This window comes from Palaemon carinicauda, chromosome 39, assembly GCF_036898095.1.
Source record: "Palaemon carinicauda isolate YSFRI2023 chromosome 39, ASM3689809v2, whole genome shotgun sequence".
NCBI lineage: Eukaryota > Metazoa > Arthropoda > Malacostraca > Decapoda > Palaemonidae > Palaemon > Palaemon carinicauda.
In genome coordinates, this window is record NC_090763.1 from 68,907,041 (window position 1) to 68,928,444 (window position 21,404).

Below are 21,404 nucleotides of genomic sequence, written 5' to 3' on the forward strand. Positions count from 1 at the left end.
AGGACCTCTTGGAGAGCGCCCTTCTTCAACATGGTCTCGACTTCTGCCCGAAGGGCTTGCCCCCTTGCCGATCCCATGGCAAGGGAGCTCAACGACACTGGATCCGCTGTCAGGGGAGGTAGAGATGTTGTGAACGGGACGCGATATCCTTGACTGATTACAGAAATCATCCAGGATACGGCCCCGAGTTGCTGCCACCTATTCGAGCAACTTTGTAGGCATCCCCCCACTGGTGGACATGCAGGGAGATTGCCAATCCTAGCGTTTGCAGCCTCGGCCGCTCCCTCTAGGATTCTTTCCTCCCCTGGAGGACGTTTTGCCTTTCTTGTCCTTGACAGGAAAGGGCTTCAACACCGTTGTCTCTGCTGCCACTGCCGGTTTCGTGGTCTTGGTAGGACGTGGTTGCTGGGGTGCTGGAGGTTTATAGGGCTTCGATGTTAGAGCCCTTTGTAGGAGAGAGTCCTGGTTGGACTTCCTCCACCTCTCAGCCGCCTGCTCCACGTCCTTAGGCTCGAAAAAGTTCTTCCCCATAACAGAAGAATGTCTGAGCCTGCTGATCTCGGTATTGGGGACCTTTTGATGGAATCTCTCAGACACCGCATCTCGACGTTTCAAGATGGTATTAGCCCACAAGTTCGAGACTTGGTGGGCTAGAAACTCGATCGTGTGAGTGCCTGAGAGTAAAAAGGTCTCCATGGCCTTCCTGGTACTTTCTTTGGACAAGTCCTCTGAACGTAACAGGATGCCTAGGGACCCTAGCCAGATGTCCAGCCACGAAGTTGCCAGCATGGCACACTTCGCTACCTTCTTCTGGCTAAGGATCTCCGACGCCGAGAACGAGACCTGACGGTTGGAGTCTCTCTCTAGAGGGACTCCCCTGGTAAGCTCTTCCAAAGAGTGGTGTAGGGGAAGAGCTAAACAAGTCTCCTCAACGATGTCAAAGTACCTCCTCTGTTGGACACGAGGAGGTGGGAGGAGTTTGTTGCCGGCGCTGGATCGGCTGGAGGAGGCAAGCTCGGAGAGTTGGGCTTCGACCTTGTCTCTGGCACATTTAACCCCTTGAGACCAGGGCAAAGCCGCACTGACCTTTGAGGGTTTTTGAGTCCCAAAGACTCGGTCCAAGACCGTGTCTTTGCCCACACGAGGGGGAATCTCTGGATCCGCAAAACCATTGAGATTCCTCATAAGGGTCAGAATCTGCCAGAATGCATGCTCTGACTCCTGCAGCTCTCCTCCTGAAGGGCTAGCAGCAAAGTCTCCTGTCCCAAAAGGCTCTTCTTGTGGGGACTTGTGGACGTTTTCCGAGTGCTTGGCTGGCTCCGGTCTAAGCCTTGAAGATGACTTCGGCACAGTCTTGCAGTCCTTCGACTCCCTCCTGGGAGGGATGCAGGACTCCAACAACGATGGTGGGAGGCTCTTCTCCACCCCTACCCGAGAAGACTTTCCAGCGCGAGGTGGGGTTTCCCTCATTGGTGCGATGGGGGAACGCCTCACTTCATGTGACTCCCCTGAGGACAGGAAATCTTTGTCCGAAGGGGAGGGAATGAAAGTCTGGGGGGGGGGGGGTGAGGAGGCCTTCCTCAAGGACTTACGAAGAGTCAGCTTCGCCCTCGGAGAAGTTACCACGTTCGACACTCCCCTCTTCCTCTTCAGAGGAGTAGAAGCTGCCAATGATTTGTGGCCCAGCTCAGAGAGAACAGGCTTAAAAGCCTGCATGACCGCTCTGACCAGGGACCCAAACCAAGGCTGCTGACTGACAGCTGTGCTGTCAGAAACTCCCTCTGGAGGGAAGGGGATCGACCGATCCCTAGGAGGAGTTACCAAAGGGGGGTTCGCCTGAAAAGATGAAGGAGAGCCTCGCTCGTGGGGGGTTGAGGATCGCGCTGGGGAGCGTGCTGGCGCTCGCGCGATGGGAAATGCCCTGGGTAGCACGCGGGAGACTGTTGGCGCGCGCACCCACACGCCAACAAAAGGTACTTCACCAAATTGTAGAAAAGTGATACCGTATCAGCGAAAACGAATTTTCTAGGTGTTGACTCGATCAACGGCAGGGAATTTCTGAGGAATGTTGGGAATGGTTCCGGTTACCTATGAGAGAGAGCGCTCAGGTATGACCACCTACTGTCATGGCGGCGATTGCCGCGAAATTTGAATTTCTGCCGTGCGCGCGTCGAAACGCCGGATTTAAGCTATATATATGTAACTACCAGGGAAGTTACATATTTAAAATTAATCATTTAACAGAAATTCCCTAAGGAGGAACTCCGAAGAGGAACCCTGAGGAACAACATAAAATTAAGTATTGCGCCCTTCCTTCCCCAGTCGACATCCACGGGAGAAGGGGGAAGTAGAGTACTGTAACTGTAATAAAAACAGAATTACAATTATTTAAATCAGCTAAGAATATTCAATAATAGTGAGAACCACTGATCCTCCGAAGGAAAGTGTTCCCCACGGAGAAAAGATGAAAAGTTAAAATACAATTATATTTTCACTAAAAAAATAATTGAGACAAACAATCGGAAGAGCAACTTAACCCGCGCATGGGAAAGGAGCTTCCCCAATAGTACACTATTGCTGTAAAGGTGAACGACCTCGAGGAGAGAAAGACCGTAGTTAATCTTTGTGAGACCACATTCCCTTCGCTCAGAAATCCACGTTTCCCGTAGGAAAAAGGAAAAGGCGAAGACAATAGTAGGATGAAGAGGGTCCAGGCGATGACGATTAACCTGCGGCGGCCGAGTTAACGGTTATATGCCGACAGGAAGACCGATGGACCATAGAGGGAGAGGTCGTTCCTCAAGAAGTGGAACTGTGCTGGCCTTGCTAATGTACGCAAGTGTCGTTGTCATATATGTATTACACACAGCACAAACACTGAAAAGGAAACTTATCACATTTCTATACACATATATATACATAAACATTAAGAATGTTTTCATATATATACAAGTATAAGAAAAAGTAAGTTAAAAGACAAAAATCAATGGCAGTCCAGAATAGGCGAGGAGGGAGAGAGGAACAACCGCTCTCGATCCGAGCCAAAAATAAAGTGACTAAATCTCAGGTGTGTGAACGGGAGTGGTAGCAAGCTAACCCCTCCCCCTAACCCCGCTAACTAGCGGTGTGGGTAGTTAACCCTCGCTAAATTTTAATGGCTCATTTCAGCTCCGCCGAAAGTATAATCCCTAATAAATATGACAAATTCGAAGATAATTTGTATTTTTCCTAACCATACAAACCTTAGCTATTTACATTGGGTTTACCTTTTAGCGTAGCTGAAATGGCGAGCCATTAGAATTTAACGAAGATGTATTACCCCCGCGCTAGTTAGCGGGGGGGTAGGGGAGTGGTAGCTAGCTACCCCTCCCCCCCCTCACACACCGGTGAAGCTCACTTTCACTTAGAGGTAGGACTTGTCTTGGGGGACAGGGCTGGCGGGCAAATATGTGTACAGTAAATAGCTAAGGTTTGTATGGTTAGGAAAAATACAAATTACAGTATCTTCGAATTTGTCATTTGTTCCGTAACCGAAATACAAACCACGCTATTTACATTGGGTGACTTACCCCTTAGGTAGGGTGGAAAGTCCCCAGCCATACTGGCGTTGGCTTTACCCGAGAACTCAGAATCCTAGTGAGTTGCACTCGAGAAAAGGAGTCCCTGCACCTCACAAGTTCCTTGCTCCGCAAGGAACCGTGTGGCCTACGTAAGCTTGTGTGTGAAGGAAGAAGTGTGACCCGTCCTAGGCAGTTGACCTGGAGTTCCAGAAGGAACAGGAACTCTGGGTTAGGACGTTCCCAATACCACCTCGTCAGGGTATGGGAGACGCGACAGTATTGACTCAATACTCGGAACACAAGGAAGCATGGTTTACCTGCAGAGGTTTGAGGTCAGCTATGCAGAGACCAGGATGCTGCTTCCCCGTAGAGGGGATGATGAAGAAAGAAATAAGGGCCAGACATACTTCTTTCGTTCATGCAGACTAAAACCTGATAACAATGCCCTCAACCTTCTGCTACCTGTCCAAAAAGGAGCCTGAGGTTAGACCAGCTGTTGTGTAGCCACCACAGAGCGATAGAAAACGTATCGAAACTCCTGTGGGTCACGCCCTGCAGGAAGCGGGCTGCGAAGGTCATTAGACGCTTCCAGACTCCAGCTTGTAGCACCTGCGTCACAGAGTAGTATTACTCGAAGGCGAGGGACGATGCGATGTATCCGACATTGTGCTGTAGGGCGACGTGACGGGGGAGGGTCTGGAGTCAGGTCGAGATGAATGTCCTTGAGTCCGAGCTGAAGAGGTATACTGGTGACTCTCCCCCGTGTCCTTCTTGTGCTCCCAAACCGGCTGCAACTGAGGACAAACTGCAGCTGTTCCCAAAGCTAACCTCTCGATTCCTTTACTGGTAAGAAGGAGAAGGTTTTGGGACATCAGATACAGAATGGTGACTTGAAATCTTGAAGGAATTGGACCGAAGGGCCGGGACCCCAAGATTCTGTGTCTAGCCAACAACTCAGGAGCGAACCTGAATGTTGCCTTCCCCCATTCCTTAGAAAGGGCGGAGTCGTACGAGACCAAGAAGATTGCTTACACACTGGCCGCGGCCAGAGTGAGCAGGAGCCCCAAGACGGAATACGATCAGAGGCCTGACGTAAAGGGTCTTGAGAAGATCTTTTAAGGGACTAAAAAGTCCGAGCCATGCTCCAAGTTGGAGGTCTCACTCCGACTAGGGCAGGGACGTTCGCAGCTTCGCATGAGCGAGGAAAGGTCCAGCGGGAAGGAAAAAGTTATTCCTTTAAGCCTGAAGGTCAGGGAAAGGCTGAGCGACAGGCTTCATTGCCGAGAGAAGAAAGGAGTTTCCTCCCGCCGAAAGGCAATAAGATCGTTATTGCTGGAGAAGAGGCCTCAAGGGAAGAGGTATATCTCCCACGACACCAACCACCTAAGACTCTCCACTTCACCTGGAAGACCCCTGCGGATGACTATCGCAGATGACGCGACCTCCGTACCGCGACTGTAGCGGGTTGTCTCTTCTTGAGGAGGAAGCGTAGTGTCTCCAGGCATGAAGCCGAAGCCACGCCCCGGCTCGTGAAAGATGTTGCAGTGTGGTTGTTTGAGTAGCCTGTGCCGTGGAAGAAGCTCTCCCGGGAGTTCCGTCAGGGGAAGCAGAGGGTCCGGAAACCGTTCTGCGCATAGTCCCAGTGGAGCTCTCAGGGCCATTGAAAGGTTGACAGACAACCTGGTCTTGTTGAGACCCATTCTCAACAGACAACAAAGGAGGGAAGACGCAGGCGTCGATGTTGTCCCACCATCACCGGAATGCATCTTGCCAGAGTCTCGGGGTCTGAGACTGGGGGGAAGAACAGTGGAAGCTTGAGGTTCCAAGCTGTCGCGATCAGGTCCCCCAGACCAGGACTTGCTGGTTACTCAAGGCCAAAGACCCCCAGGTACACTCTCTCTACGAGGCTCTGCTCGGATAGTCGGAGAGAACATTCCTCTGCCCGGAATGAGAGAGCCGATGGTGGTATTGAGAGTATCTCAAATTATCTCGGTATCTCTACTGCAAGATGCGAAGGTGTGAAAATGCATCCCCTGCTGTTTAGAACACGCCAGAACCATGAAGTCGACGCGCACGGAGCGACTCGGCAGGAGCTGTAGGATCTGTAGAGGGGCCAAACTACGGCCCCTAAGCCTGCCTGAATGATGGAGAGGTATCCTTCAGGTCCTGACCATAGGCCTGGACCAGAACATGCTCCCCCCCCCCTTTTCTTTGACGAGTCCGAGAACAGCATAAAAAATGTGGGGAAAGGACGAGAATATCCACTCCCATCAAGAGGTTCCATAGGTCAACACCCATTGCAGGTCTAATCGTTCCGCTGGTCCCATAGGGGCCAGAAAGTCTGGTTAATCGTTGCTTTGAAACCACCGGAACTTGGGCCGCCCCACATGGAACTTATCCTGAGGCGACCGTTCGGAACTATAGACGGGTCAATGAGGAAAAGAGAACTAGGGAACGTTCCAAGGTAGGGCTGAAAGCTCTGCTTGACTGAGAACAGGTACTGCGAATCTCCTCAGCCTTGCCACAGTCAACTGAAGGGAAGGCTCGGAGGAGGTAGCAACAGAATCTGGCGTCCCCAGGCGGTCACCCATCCAAGTACCGACCAGAACCGACGTTGCTTAACCTCACTGGACGGACGAGAAGCGGGGTTTCCAACGTGGTAAGGCCGTTGACTCAATATCATGGCTAGATACTCCAGATGTTGAGGCAGAAGAAGAGAAGGCTCCTAGCAAAATACCATGAACCCCCACTCATGGTAAGCATCCGGAAGCTTGTCCCGGCGCTGAAGAAGGTCGAACCCGAGCCTACCGGAGTTGACCAGACCTCCAAAAGGCGAAGGAGGCGGAAGCCTGCACCTGAGCGGCCATGAGGAAAGCAGGGAGAGTTCTCTGGGGAAAAAAAACCTGCGATGCCACGGCGGGATCGCCACACTGCATCTTAAGCAGGAATACCTGTAGTCTAGGCTGAATTCCACGAGCTTCCTGGAACATGGATGGAATGGAAACTGAAAGTACCCGTCCTTCCGATCCAGGGCCTAAGGAGTCCTGTCGCCTCGTTACCAGTCTGATCGATTCTGCTGTTCCACGCTGGACGAAGTTTGTTCGACAAACTTGATCAGGGCTGAGAAGTCGACTACGGAACTCCCGTCTCAGATACTTCCTTACAAGAAAGGATCGACTGAAGAAGCCGGGGGTGAAGCCGTCGACGATCCTATAGAGGACCTTCTCCTAGGGCATGGATCATTCTGCCCAAACGGGCAAACTCTTGCCGACCCTATAGCATAGAGGTTCAGAGACACTGAATTCGCTGACAGAGACGGCAGGCGCAATATCCTTGGCTGATCACAGAGATCGTGCAGGAATGGGCATCGGGAAGCTGTCATCTGGATGAGTAGGCCTATCATCTTTGGAAGGGTAACAGATCAGATTTGACCTGGAACAACTATACTCAGCTTCGAGCTTTTGCTCAGAGAGTTTATGCCTCAACTGAAAAGGAGTACAATTTAACCATAAAAGAAACACTTTCTGGTACAACTCAGGAACATAAATGGTGGTCTACCCTTAAATCTGCACTCTTTGGTGTAGATGCAACAGTTCCTCCTTTACTTAAACCAGATGGCTCAGTCACTCACTGTCCAAAGGAAAAGGCAACCCTTTTGGCTGATGTTTTTGACAGTAAACAGAGTAATGAAAAACTTGAACTTCCTCATTCCTGTTTTCCTGAGGCTAAACTAACTAGTTTAGCTTTTCGATCTCGTGAGATTAAAGCTCTGTTGATGGACCTTGATGCTTATGGAGGTGTAGACCCAAATGGTATTTTTCCTTTGTTTTTTTATAAAGACAGCAGATTTTTTAGCTCCAAAGTTATCTGTTATTTTGCGCAAGTTAGCAAGAAGAGGAGCTTTTAGCACTAGTTGGAGAATTGGTAATGTTACTCCTCTATGTAAATGTGTTTGTGGTAGCTCAAGTCCCACTGATTGCCGCCCAATTTCCATAACTCCCATATTATCTAAAGTTTTTGAACGTCTTCTGGCAAAACGTCTTAATAGGTTTGCTGAAGGTAATCATCTACTCCCTAGTTTGCAATTTGGTTTTCGTAAAGGCCTTGGAGCGTGTGATGCCCTTCTTACAATCTCCAATGCTGTACAGAAATCCCTTGATTGTGGTCGGGAAGTTCGTATGATTGGCCTTGATTTTAGTGCTGCCTTTGACCGTGTTAATCATGAGGCCCTTGTTTTCAAACTGAAACAGTTGGGAGTGGGTGGGTCGTTTCTTAGCATTATTATTGATTTTTTAAGTAATAGATCTCAAAGAGTTGTTGTTGATGGGCACCATAGTGATTATAGGAATGTGATATCCGGTGTTCCACAGGGTAGTGTTCTTGGCCCATTACTTTTCATACTATATACACATGACATGTGGTTTGGCCTAGAAAACAAGCTTGTTGCATATGCAGATGATGCTACTCTCTTTGCATCAATTCCATCCCCTGAATGTAGATCTAGGGTTGGTGAATCCCTTAATAGAGATTTAGCTAGAATTAGTGCATGGTGCAAATTATGGGGTATGAAGTTGAATCCTAACAAAACTCAAAGTATGATTGTAAGTAGGTCAAGGACAGTGGCTCCTCAACATCCGGATCTCAGTATTGACAATGTTTCTTTAAATATGTATGACTCTTTCAAAATTTTAGGTGTGATTCTCGACAGTAAATTTACTTTAGAGAAACATATAAGGTCTGTGTCTTCTTCAATTGCACAAAAAATAGGCTTATTGAGAAAGTCTTTCAAGATTTTCGGTGATCAATCTATTCTGAAGAAGTGTTTTAATTCTTTCATTCTACCTTGTTTTGAGTATTGTTGTCCTGTCTGGTCTTCAGCTGCTGATTCTCATCTTAATTTGTTGGACAGAAACTTACGGTCTATTAAATTTCTTATTCCTGATCTAGATATTAATCTCTGGCACCGTCGTTCAATTAGTTCATTATGCATGTTGCATAAGATTTTTCATAACTCTGACCATCCTTTACATTCAGATCTCCCTGGACAATTCTATCCTGTTCGTAATACTAGGCAGGCAGTTAATTCTAATAGCCAGGCCTTCTCCATCACGAGGCTCAATACTACGCAGTACTCTAGAAGTTTTATTCCAGCTGTTACCAAGTTGTGGAATGATCTTCCTAATCGGGTGGTTGAATCAGTAGAACTTCAAAAGTTCAAAGTTGGAGCAAATGCTTTTTTGTTGACCAGGCGGACACGAGTCTTTTATAGTTTATTTATGACATATTTGTTTTTGATGTTGTTAATAGTTTATATATGACATGTCTGTTTTGACGTTGTTACTTATTTTAGAATGATTTATTGTTAAGTTGTTCTCTTCATTTATTTATTTCCTTATTTCCTTTCCTCACTGGGCTATTTTTCCCTGTTGGAGCCCCTGGGCTTATAGCATCTTGCTTTTCCAACTAGGGTTGTAGCTTGGATAGTAATAATAATAATAATAATAATAACCTTAGGCATCCTCCCAGCGTGAAACCTGCAAGGGGGGGGGGCGGAGTGCCAATCCTAGAGTTCGTGAATTCTGCCGCTCCCTCTAGGACTATGGCCCCCCCCCCCCGGGAGAGCCTCCCGTACCATCTGTTCCTGACAGGAGGGAACTGCAATTGGACACCTTGTCTCAGTTGTCGTAGCCGGTCCGATAACTTAGGCCGACGTGGCTGAAAGAAAAAGGCGCTGGAGCCCTGCAGGGTCTGGAAGAAAGCGCCTTGGAAGAGTGAAAACGGAAGTCGACTTCCTCCGCACAGCCGCTGTCTATGTCTATGTCCTTGGGCACAAACAAACTCTTCTCAAGGATGGAAGGGTGTCTGAGGTTGTCGACATCCACGGATGAGACACCCGAAAGGAAGCCCTCGGACATTGCGTCCAGATGGCCCAACATCGAGCTTGCCCGCAAGTTCGATACTTGACGACGAAACGCCAAGGTGCTTGAGCCCAAGAGGAGGAAAGTACCCATGACCTTCCTGTAGCTTCCTTGAACAAAACCTCGGGTTGTAACCGAGGAGGGAAAGGACCTGGTAAGCCCCTTTCACGAGATGGAAAAGAGGAAGGGGTAAACAGTCACCCCTTGGCCGATGGAGAAATCTCGAACGGAAAGCCCTCCGCCAAATACCCTTCCAGGGAATGACGGGGAAGGGCTAACCCAGGTTCTGGAAAGAAGAATGTTGCTCAGACCTCCCTGAAGATTCTTCTTATTCTTGCATGTGCCATGCTCTGCCGTGTTCTGGAAATACGCTCCAGAAGACTCGCCAGGCTGGTCATGCTGCAAAACCCCAATGGGAATCGTGGTCGCAATCGCCCTGGCGCTCGCGCGATGGTAAATCAATGATTTGCGCGTGGGCGAACGTGGAAGCGCCCATGCGCGGGCACGCAGGAACGCAAACGAAGGGGAGCGAAGGAGCGCAGGAGGGCGAACGTGGTAGGAAGCGCGAGAGCTGGTGGTCAGCGAGCGATAACCCATAGGCGAGCAATGGATACTGCAAGAATTAAGCCAACGTTCGCGCGAAGAAACACCGTAGGTTCGCGTGACGGAACACCGTCGGTTCGCGTGACGGAACCCCGTCGGTTCGCGCGACGGAACCCCGTCGGCCCGCGCGACGGAACCCCGTCGGCCCGCGCGACGGAACCCCGTCGGCCCGCGCGACGGAACCCCGTCGGCCCGCGCGACGGAACCCCGTCGGCCCGCGCGACGGAACCCCGTCGGCCCGCGCGACGGAACCCCGTCGGCCCGCGCGACGGAACCCCGTCGGCCCGCGCGACGGAACCCCGTCGGCCCGCGCGACGGAACCCCGTCGGCCCGCGCGACGGAACCCCGTCCGCCCGCGCGACGGAACCCCGTCGGCCCGCGCGACGGAACCCCGTCGGTCCGCGCGACGGAACCCCGTCCGTCCGCGCGACGGAACCCCGTCCGTCCGCGCGACGGAACCCCGTCCGTCCGCGCGACGGAACCCCGTCCGTCCGCGCGACGGAACCCCGTCCGTCCGCGCGACGGAACCCCGTCCGTCCGCGCGACGGAACCCCGTCCGTCCGCGCGACGGAACCCCGTCCGTCCGCGCGACGGAACACCGTCCGTCCGCGCGACGGAACACCGTCCGTCCGCGCGACGGAACACCGTCCGTCCGCGCGACGGAACACCGTCCGTCCGCGCGACGGAACTCCGTCCGTCCGCGCGATGGAATGCCGTTGGTTCGCGCGCGGGCGAACATTGGAGAGCAAGTGCGCGGTCGCGCACGAGCATAGGCGTGCAGGCACGTGGGCGCGCGGGTGAGCACAGGCGGTCGGGAGACCGACGACGCGGAGGCGGGCGATGGCGCGTTGACGAGCGATGGCGCGTTCTGGCGAGCGATAGCCCGTAGGAGAGTGAAGGCACGTTGGCAAGCGATGGCGCGTTGGCGAGCGGTGGTGTGTTAACAAAACGCTAGCGCGCAGGTGAAGAATCACGCGGGCGCGTAGGCGATTGCCAACGCGAGAGAGACTAGTGATGGTTAGTGCGCATCGCGCTAACAGAACGCGCGCAGGTGCATCAGGAAAGTGAGCGCTGAAGCAAGCTGTTAATCAGGCGATCCTAGACGGTCAGAAAACCGTTGGCGCCCATAGGTGCGTGGCAAAGAAGGGCGCGCAGATGTGCGCTGGCGATTGAAGAAAGCTGGCGCACAGAAGGACAGAAGTAAAGGTGAGCGCTGGCGAGCAGGAGGAAGATCTACGGCAAGACTCAGCTACCGGAGATCGTGGTCCACAGCAGGCAAGCGCTAGATCGCTACTGATGGTGTTCAGGGGAACTGACACGCGTGGCAGATCGATGGCGATCGTTGACGCGTAGGAGATCGCTGCCGAGCAGGTGAATGTTGACACGTCTAAGGTCGCTGGCGAGCTGGTGATCGCTGGCGAGCAGAAGGCAAAACGCATGGAAGCCTGCGCGTAGAAGAAGAGTCCTTGACCCAGACCTGAACCGAAGTTCTAGATCACGAGGGCGAACGTGGGCGCGTAACAGGAACAGCAGAGATGATCCTCATGAGAGCGCTGACGAACAGGAGAGCGCTGGCGAACAGGAGAGCGCTGGCGATCAGGAAAGCGCTGATGAGCAGGAGAGCGCCTGTGCGCTAACACTGAGCAGGAGCAGGAGAGCGCCTGTGCGCTAACACTGAGCAGGAGAGAACACAGCAGAAGGGCGCACAGGGGAACCCTGACACGCAAGGGAAGAACCCCCGTGGGGGGCAACCCTTTGCCCCGAAGGGATCGTTGTCCGTCGGGAGACTGATGTCCGTCGGAAGACCGTTGTCTGTCCGCCGGGAGACTGATGTCCGTCAGAAGACCGTTGTCCGTCGGGAAGACCGTTGCCCGTCGGAAGACGAGGTCAGACTGCTGTCCATCTGCACCAGGGGCGGAAGATCAAGAAGAAGGAGTAGTAGGCTGCATACGGAGATTCAAAAAAGGCGCCTCTTAGCACCCTTATAGGGAGATGGGAGGCCCTTACGACGAGGCGGACGGTGAGCCTTACGGCGAAGGAGGCCAACAGCAACAACAGCAGAAGAATCCTCCGAAGAGGAGTCTCTATGAGTGTACTCTCTCGCGAATGAAAGAGAAACACTTCGTAGAAGAGACTGGTCAGCCAGTGACCTAAAAGGAGCAATCCTCCGAAGAGGGGCTCCTGCAGTTGTCCAGCCCCTTGAGCGAAACTGCAGGTGTGACCGCTCAGCACCAAGAGCATAGTCGCACGAAAAAAAGGCAAGAGAAGAACCCCCCAAAAGGGGAAAAACTCAAGCCTGGACAGGAAAAACTTCCCTCGGAAGGAAAGTTACCCACCCAAGGAGGCGAGCCTCCTGAGAGTTCTAAAATGAACTGGAGAGCTGTCAATCGTCACGGGAGTACTTCCAGTAGAAGGAGACACGCCCCTGACGAAAATCCAAAGGGGAGGCAGCAACAGCTGAATCCCCAGGCCTCAACAAGACAGCTCACACCGTTGCCATATTACAGAAACGAACTAGATCGGTAACTGTAAAAAAATAAAACAAAAATCATTAGTACACATTCATTCCCCCGGGAAGGCTCCGAAGAGGAATCCCGAGGGAAAGGAAAACAAGAATTACACAACAGGCACGTGCCCTCACAACCACTTACACTCACGGAAGGAGAGCTGTAACCAAAACAGAATTATAACAATTATAATTATGTAACTATGTAATTATGTAATTTAAAAATGAATGAACACTAAAGAAAGAACGAAAACCCCGAAAGGAATCGTTCTACAAAGCTGAAAAATTAACAAATACAATTAGATTCATAAACTAATTGGGACAAAACGTACGGCGTAGCAAACCCCCCCACACGGGAAGGAAGCTACAAAAGGCGTAGTAACGTAGTAAAAGGGTGAACGACCTCAAGAGAGAGAGAGAGAAAGACCGAAGTCAAACTCGATCGCAACCCATAAAATTACACCGTGGTGGCCTAACCTGCCGAGGGCTCCACGGAGATATCGTACACTACACACACAACTCTGAAAAGGAAACTTACTGATTTCTATACTCAAATATATATACAAACATGAAAAAATTTTTACATATATATTGAGTAAAAGAAAAGTAAGTGATTAAGTAGAGACAAAACAAACAATGGCTGCCAAGGGAGGACAAAGACAGAGAAGTCTGTCCCAGTCCGAGCCAAAAGTGAAAGTGGGGTTCACCGGTGTGTGAGGGGGGGGAGGGGTAGCTAGCTACCACTCCCCTACCCCCCCGCTAACTAGCGCGGGGTAATACACCCTCGTTAAATTCTAATGGTTCGCCATTTCAGCTACGCTAAAAGGTAAACCCAATGTAAATAGCGTGGTTTGTATTTCGGTTACGGAACAAAGCGTGGTTTGTATTCCAGTTACGGAACAAACAGGAATTTAAATCCCGTTTTCTGTACCAAACCTGCCTGTGTCAGTCCTTGTACTTTAGTTGTAATGAGATCAATAAGATATGCCCTAACATAATACACCACCACCTAACCTGACTTGAATCGTCATGTTCTACTTACCTGGTGGCTACGCCCACCTTGCTTCTTTCATATGACAGAAGGAATGGTTAGGGTGGCAGGCAAAAGAGCTCCACTATATATAAAATTTTTACACACAAGAAATTATAATACAAAATTCAATTTAGGATGATGACGAAATTTTGATAATGGTGAACAGATATTGATGACTGATGCCCAGCAACTTGTTGCATCAGTTGCATGCAGGAGAAGTTTTGCGTTTACTTCTTCCTGATGACTGTGAAGGTGATTAACATCTCTGCGAGTTGCTGGCACTGAGCTCCCAGTGCAGTGACCATCTGTTTTTACTCCTCAGTTCCCTTCTTAGAAATGTAGCTTGTGAAGTTGCATTTTGTTGTGAAATGGACCAAGAGTTTCTTCATTGGTACTTCAGATAAACTGGTGGAGTCTGTTATGTTATATGATAAGCAACTGAGGGCTGACTTCCCTGTCTCCTGTTATGTGTGACAGTCTTGAGAGAGGTTGGGACATCATACCAATCAAATAAATGGTGAATTTCATCTGCTTCACCTCATTTTGTCAGGATATGACTGGTGAAGTAATCATCTAACTAGATACAGTATATGAGATGAAGTCGGCTTTGTCCACTGATTGAACCTCTGCTATGCCATCAAGTATTGCCACCTTCACTTTTTAAGGTTTGCCTTCCTGCTCTTCTCTCTTAGTGTCATGGATTTCTTCATTTATATCAGGAACACTTTCTCCACTTTTTATCAATTTCTCCAACACAGACTACTCTTTAAGGATTAGTGGAGCATAGTCCCATCTATAGAAAACATTGAATGTGGCACAACAAAGTTTCACTGTATCCTCCAAGTCAATATTAGACCTTGACTTTGACAACAGCAGCATGCAAGTGAACAGCTTATGGTCTTCTTTAAGCTTAACAATCTCATCTCCTGAAGTCACTCTCACCCGTTTTCCTGTCACATTCCATGTTTGCAGCCTTTGTTTTTTCATTGGTGACCAGAGGTTTATAGTCGACCTCACTTCCTTCATTCAGGCTCAGGAACTATATCTCTGCACCAAGTATATCAGCATTGCTTTGGTTAGTGTCATCTTCTGGATTAATTGATGTGCAAAGATAGAAATGCAATACAGTGGTACCTCTACATACGAATTTATTCCGTTCCAGAACCAACTTCGGATGTAGAAACGAATTTTCCCATAAGAATACATTGAAATAGGATTAATCCGTGGTTGAGCCCAAAAACCTATGATAACTTCTTAATAAACTACTACACATAATTTTCCCATGAGAATAATGAACACTAAATTAGATAATAGACCTGTAAATAAGAAGAATAGACATGTAAATAAGAAGAATTAGCAAAAAATGATAAATAAGAAACGGGTTTTTAGCGTCACTTTACCTTAGAAACTCCAGCGCAGGTGTTGTTAGTCTTGCTACGCAGAGAGGAGACGGATGGGCGGCGAGGAGGTAGAGAGGTTAACTACAATAAACGTACACTACCGTAACTTATTCTAACTTACACTAAGTGAACTTTACCATAACTTAGCTTATTTTTTTTTATTTTTATATTTTATATTTTTTTTTTACATTTTCTTTTTTTCTTTTTGATGATTACGTAATTTTAATCACTATCACTCTCTACATTTAAAATTGACTGAATTTCTTTTGCTTCACTCTTTTCCGTTTTCTTTGTTTCACTTTCTTCCGCTTCACTCTTTGCCGTTTTCTTCGATTCACTTTCATCCTCTTCATCGCGAGTTCGCTTCGCAGTTTTTTTAAAGAAAGCATCGATAGATAATTGCTTGGTACGGCTTTTAAAGAATGTTTCGAAAGTGAGTTAGGCAAACATCATCGAATTGAGAAACTACACGCCAACCTGCAATTTCTTTGGATGGTATTTGTCGATGAAGTCGACCACGTCTTGATATTTTCCTAACACCTCTTTTATTTGCGCCGAACCTAACACATGTTCTACCTCCTCGCTCCCTTCCTCGTATGTCAGGATGCCTGAAAACTTTAAATTAATCAATCAATCCCTTCCTCGTCATCACTCATGTGCTCCGACATAGCATTGAGTTCCTTGAGCTCATCCGTGGTAAGTTCGTCGTGGTGTTCGGCGACGAGTTCCGTAACGTCATTTGAGTTGACCTCCAGACCCATGGACTTGCCAAGGGAGACGATTTCCTCTACGGCTTCCGCTGCACCGACCACGGGATCAGGTTCGGGGTCAAAACCCTCAAAATCTCGGGGAGAAACTGCATCAGGCCACAGCTTCTTCCAGGCAGAATTGAGGGTCCGTCGAGTTAATCCCACCCAAGCCTGATCTATGATCTTCAAGCAGTGCACGATGTTGAAGTGGCCCCTCCAAAATTCACGCAAAGTTAAGTTGGTGCTTTGCATGACATTAAAGCACTGCTTAAATAAGTGCTTGGTGTACAGCTTCTTAAAATTAAAGATGACTTGCTGGTCCATGGGCTGGAGGATAGAGGTGGTATTCGGTGGAAGATACAGCACCTTTATGAACTTGAATTCATCGAAGATATCATCTCCAAGTACGGGGGGGTGAGCGGGTGCATTGTCAAGGCATAGCAGGCACTTTAAAGGCAATTTCTGTTCATGAAGATACTTCTTCACAGAAGAGCCGAAAACTTGGTATACCCATTGCACAAAGAATTGCCTAATGACCCAGGCCTTCGAGTTGGATCGCCAGAAAACATGAAGCTGATCCTTATCGACGTTGTGTGCTTTAAAGGCCCTAGGGTTCTCTGAATGGTAAACCAGTAAGGGCTTGACTTTAAAGTCCCCGCTAGCGTTGGCACATAGGGCAAGAGTCAACCGATCCTTCATTGGCTTATGCCCAGGCAATTTCTTCTCTTCAGCAGTGATGTAGGTTCGACTCGGCATCTTCTTCCAAAACAGCCCGGTTTCATCACAATTAAACACCTGCTGCTCTACGTAGCCTTCTTCCTGCACGACCTTTTCGAAGTTCTTGACAAAGTCAGCTGCAGCCTTTGTGTCCGCACTAGCAGCCTCTCCGTGGCGAACAACTGAATGAATCCCGGACCGTTTCTTAAATTTCTCGAACCAGCCACGAGATGCCTTGAAATCATCTGAGGAAGGCTCGGTTGAACTCTCCCCAGCATCACCCCCAGAGCTCTCCTCCTTCAAGTCCGTAAAGATGGCGGGCGCCTTCTCGCAGATAACGGTCTCGGTGATGGTGTCGCCAACGATCTCTCTATCCTTAATCCACACTAGTAGAAGTCGTTCCATCTCTTCTATGATAGGGGTACGGCGTTTGGAAATTATAGTGATCCCCTTAGAAGGTTTCACTGCTTTAATAGCTTCCTTCTGTTTAAGGATTGTCGAGATCGTCGACATATTACGGCCATACTGTTTAGCAAGTTCACTCACGCGGACGCCACGCTCATGTTTTTCAATAATTTCCTGCTTAATTTCTAAAGAAAGCATTTCCTTCTTCCTTTTCTCACCACTACCACTACCACTGGCAAAACTAAGCCTTTTAGAACCCATACTTTACGTAAATTACTGTTAAAGGATGCACGTAAAAATCACGATTAAAACAGAGTTAATAGCAGAACGCACAGAGCACAACCGCAAGAAGCCGACGAGAACAGAGGACTGACCCAAGACCCGCTAATTGAGCGTCCCTCCGAGGTCGATGTGCTGCCTTCTATCGGCGGAAATAAAAAACACTTCAGGTGCTATGAGCACCGACTACGCGTACGAGTATTGTTTACTTCGGGTGTCGAAAAAAACATTCGGGTGTAGAGTCGGAACGTGTTCGAATTGTACTTCGCGTGTCGAAAAATTCGGATACAACCGTACGACGAAAATTGCTTACTTTGTGTGTCGAAATAAAATCCGGGTGTAGAGTCAAAAATTTGCTCGAATTTTACTTCGGATGTTGGAAAATTCGGATGTAGATACGTTCCTGTGTAGAGGTTCCACTGTATCTCCTTAATGTTCTTCTGAATTGCTTAGTTCAAAGCTTTGCCTATATTTGTTGTGGAAATGTTCTGCAGAATATATCAAACACACCCAGAGCATTCACAGAAAAAGCAAAGATCCTTGTTGTAGGGCACTGACTCTGAACGGGTAAAGTTGGTTACTGTATTTTTTCATGAGACATAGCCTTTGCAACGGCGCCTCCAAAGTTTATCCAGTTATACTGTTTTGTCTTTTCCTCCGATTATTATACTGTACATCCAAGAGGGTAATGTATACAGAAGAAAAGGCTCGTTTTACGTTTATATATCGTTTCCCCAGTATGTTTTCCCCACCAAAAACCCCCAAGTTCCCACTGGCGGTCCCCCATTATCGTAGGATATAGATATATATATATTTCTGAAACTATTCATTTGCGACGGGAACGAGTGTCATTTTCGGAGAGCGTAATTTTTTCTAGGTTACATTGCCCTGTAATACAGTAAAATAATACCAATTTTACTAATTATTCTTGATCTTCTTCCTATTCTAGACTTGTAAGCCACTTCCCAATTTCCAAAAGCTTTTGGAGTTACATTTAGGCTACCTTGTATAATAATTCTGTATAGTATCATGTATAGTCACAGAGAAGTTCAGTATTTCCTGCCATACCACACTGGCCTTAAACAACTTACCAAAGGTCAATATAATGACCCAACTCGAGATAAACTACAAAACATAACGAAGTCGGCTAAAGAGATTAACGCGACTTGTTTCGGAAATAAGTATAACCTGGGCAGTGACACAAGCAAGATGCATCTTCATCTTGCAAGATAATCAAACTTTACCATATAAACAACACTGCCAACTGCACAAGTTATATTTTGATAGTGGAGACAGGGTTAAACTTAGGTACCTAGCCATCCTACAGGTAGGGAGGATATGGGTTGGCAAGCCAAGGGAATATTCTTAAAATGCCTTGACTAAGGTAAACATTGAACCTTCACATTTTTTGCAAACTAAAACACAGACGAGAGTTGAAGGCTAGGCTCTCCAATTGATCCTAGAACAAAATAGTTGTATCTATAAAAAGTGAATCAATAACAATTTGCTGCAAGAAGGAACCAGGATTCCTAAACACCTAACCTATCTGTAACTGTACTTGTAACCTAAAACCCAATCATTAACAGTAAAGGTGTTTCCTGAAAGTTTTGATTATATTTGGTCTTTGGATATTTCTTCAAATTAGCAAAAGAGGTTCATTTATGTTTGTGACCATCTAAGTTCTATGTTGAATATGTAATCAGAACATATATAGCATAATACACGTTAATTTCCCTGACTGCATGGAATATATTTAACATTTATTTTTGTAACTTCATCAGTGGAAGACCCTATGATTATTATATTCAACAGTACACATAGATACTTACATAGGTCGGTTTACCTTCTATCTATATTCCGACTCAATTCACTCTTTAATACGAAAGCCCTCTCAAGTTAATCTTATCTTATTCAATGTATATTTCTACCCAGTTCCTTTGGCATAATAAACCATTTTAAAAAACACCGGAAAGTCTTCTCTGAGAGAGATAACGTTTGCATGTTGCGTATTTTCCCACTGACAGCAACCCAGCTGAACCACGACCCTCTCCTTCGCCGTCCTGATTTACCTTGTTAGGAGCTTCCTTTATATATCTACAATGGTCCTCACCTAAAATACAACGTCCTGTACATCTGATGGGCCTCATAATATCTTCCTTCCTCTACGGAGGACTTTAATTTGCAAAGAACTCTCGCTACACCTCTGCTGCTTCCCTGAGCCATGTTGACAAACCATAAAACTCGTTCTGATATGTGAATGTTCTTTTAAAATTTTAATTTTTATCTTTCTTCGATATTCTAATGATTGGCAGCTTAATAAAATTATCTTATATATTGATTTATATATTATATAGGAAATAGTATAATTTACGTGTATAATATAAACAATTTACCTTTCTGTAGTATTTTAGGATAGTTCCAATAATATGAATAGGTGCTCTTATTACTCTGTCATCTGTAATGTAATATAATACATTCAATATTGCCTAAAGTTTGTATATTATGATGATTGATTATTCTTTAATCCATATCCAGTACTTGAATGACTGATAATCAGATATTTTCGTAACAATTACTAAGTAAAGCTCGCTGAAAAGTAAAGTAAAACATCCGTCAATATATATTATTAATCCTTCAAAATGTCAAACTCATCAGCTGTTTCTTACTTGGCCATTCACAAATAAGAATACTACACAGAACTTACTAAACTTAGATAAAAGAAAAGTGAAATAAAACATAATAATAGTAGTGAAGTTTTAATCCGATTTTAAATCAAAATAATGTTTATTTCTTATTTATCAACATTTACTTCTGAAAGATTTTTTGGTCCAAGTTTTAAGTATCAGACGATTTCAGCATTATTCGTAGTAGAAGGGTACATTATTATTATTATTATTATTATTATTATTATTATTATTATTATTATTATTATTATTACAACCATATATATATATATATATATATATATATATATATATATATATATATATATATATATATATATATATATATATGTATGTATATATATTCAAATAAGCCATATATATTTTTGATATACTAATGTCTGGATTCTCTTAACGACCTCGGGATCAGAGCCCCAGGCGAAATCACACAAAGACAAGAGCTTGGCTCCGGCCGGGAATCGAACCCTGGTCGGCAAGCTTATATAGACAGTGACTAACCCACTTGGCCACGAAGAAAGATAAAAGTCAATGACAATTCTACTGTACTTATACCTGTCGAATTCAGGTATTTTGTACTTAGAATTGAAATCAACCCATCTTCACCATCGTAGCTAATTGGTAGTTTGTTACTTGGCATTCAATTAATGATAAATTTTGCACATTTTTACGTGTTTTTCATATTCAAATAAGCCATATATATTTTTGATATACTAATATCTGGATTCTCTTAACGACCTCGGGATCAGAGCCCCAGGCGAAATCACACAAAGACAAGAGCTTGGCTCCGGCCGGGAATCGAACCCTGGTCGGCAAGCTTATATAGACAGTGACTAACCCACTTGGCCACGAAGAAAGATAAAAGTCAATGACAATTCTACTGTACTTATACCTGTCGAATTCAGGTATTTTGTACTTAGAATTGAAATCAACCCATCTTCACCATCGTAGCTAATTGGTAGTTTGTTACTTGGCATTCAATTAATGATAAATTTTGCACATTTTTACGTGTTTTTCATATTCAAATAAGCCATATATATTTTTGATATACTAATGTCTGGATTCTCTTAACCACCTCGGGATCAGAGCCCCAGGCGAAATCACACAAAGACAAGAGCTTGGCTCCGGCCGGGAATCGAACCCTGGTCGGCAAGCTTATATAGACAGTGACTAACCCACTTGGCCACGAAGAAAGATAAAAGTCAATGACAATTCTACTGTACTTATACCTGTCGAATTCAGGTATTTTGTACTTAGAATTGAAATCAACCCATCTTCGGAACAGGGATGGAAGAATCTGTTGCAATTTGTTATTATGTCACAACTATGCCTTGTACGCTTTTAAAGGTTTCTATTACGAAAAAATCTGCAGTATTTGTATAAAGAGGAATTTATCCTTCAAGGGAAATATATTTCTAGGTTTTGTCTTTGGATATGTATGCAAAAGTAGGCCTACACTCTTTGACCTTTGCATTTTGAGGAATATCTTACTATCAAACTATTTGAAAATCGTCTTCAATTTGTCTATAATAGAGAAGTGCCATATCTGGTAT

At 46.4% G+C, this 21,404-nt stretch overlaps 1 protein-coding gene across 2 annotated transcripts in view; it reads right to left on the minus strand.

The window, feature by feature from the left end:
• The window catches only part of LOC137631246 (Golgi to ER traffic protein 4 homolog), a 445,029-nt gene extending 425,620 nt beyond the window's left edge, over positions 1–19,409 (minus strand). For both annotated transcript variants that reach the window (XR_011041887.1, XM_068363031.1), the window contains exon 1: positions 19,281–19,409. Coding sequence is in view for 1 of the 2 variants with exons in the window: in XM_068363031.1 (XP_068219132.1) it covers positions 19,281–19,393 (113 nt within the window). In the remaining variant the exon portion in view is untranslated. The remainder of the gene's footprint in view (positions 1–19,280) is intronic.
• Between the last annotated feature and the right edge of the window lie 1,995 nt (positions 19,410–21,404).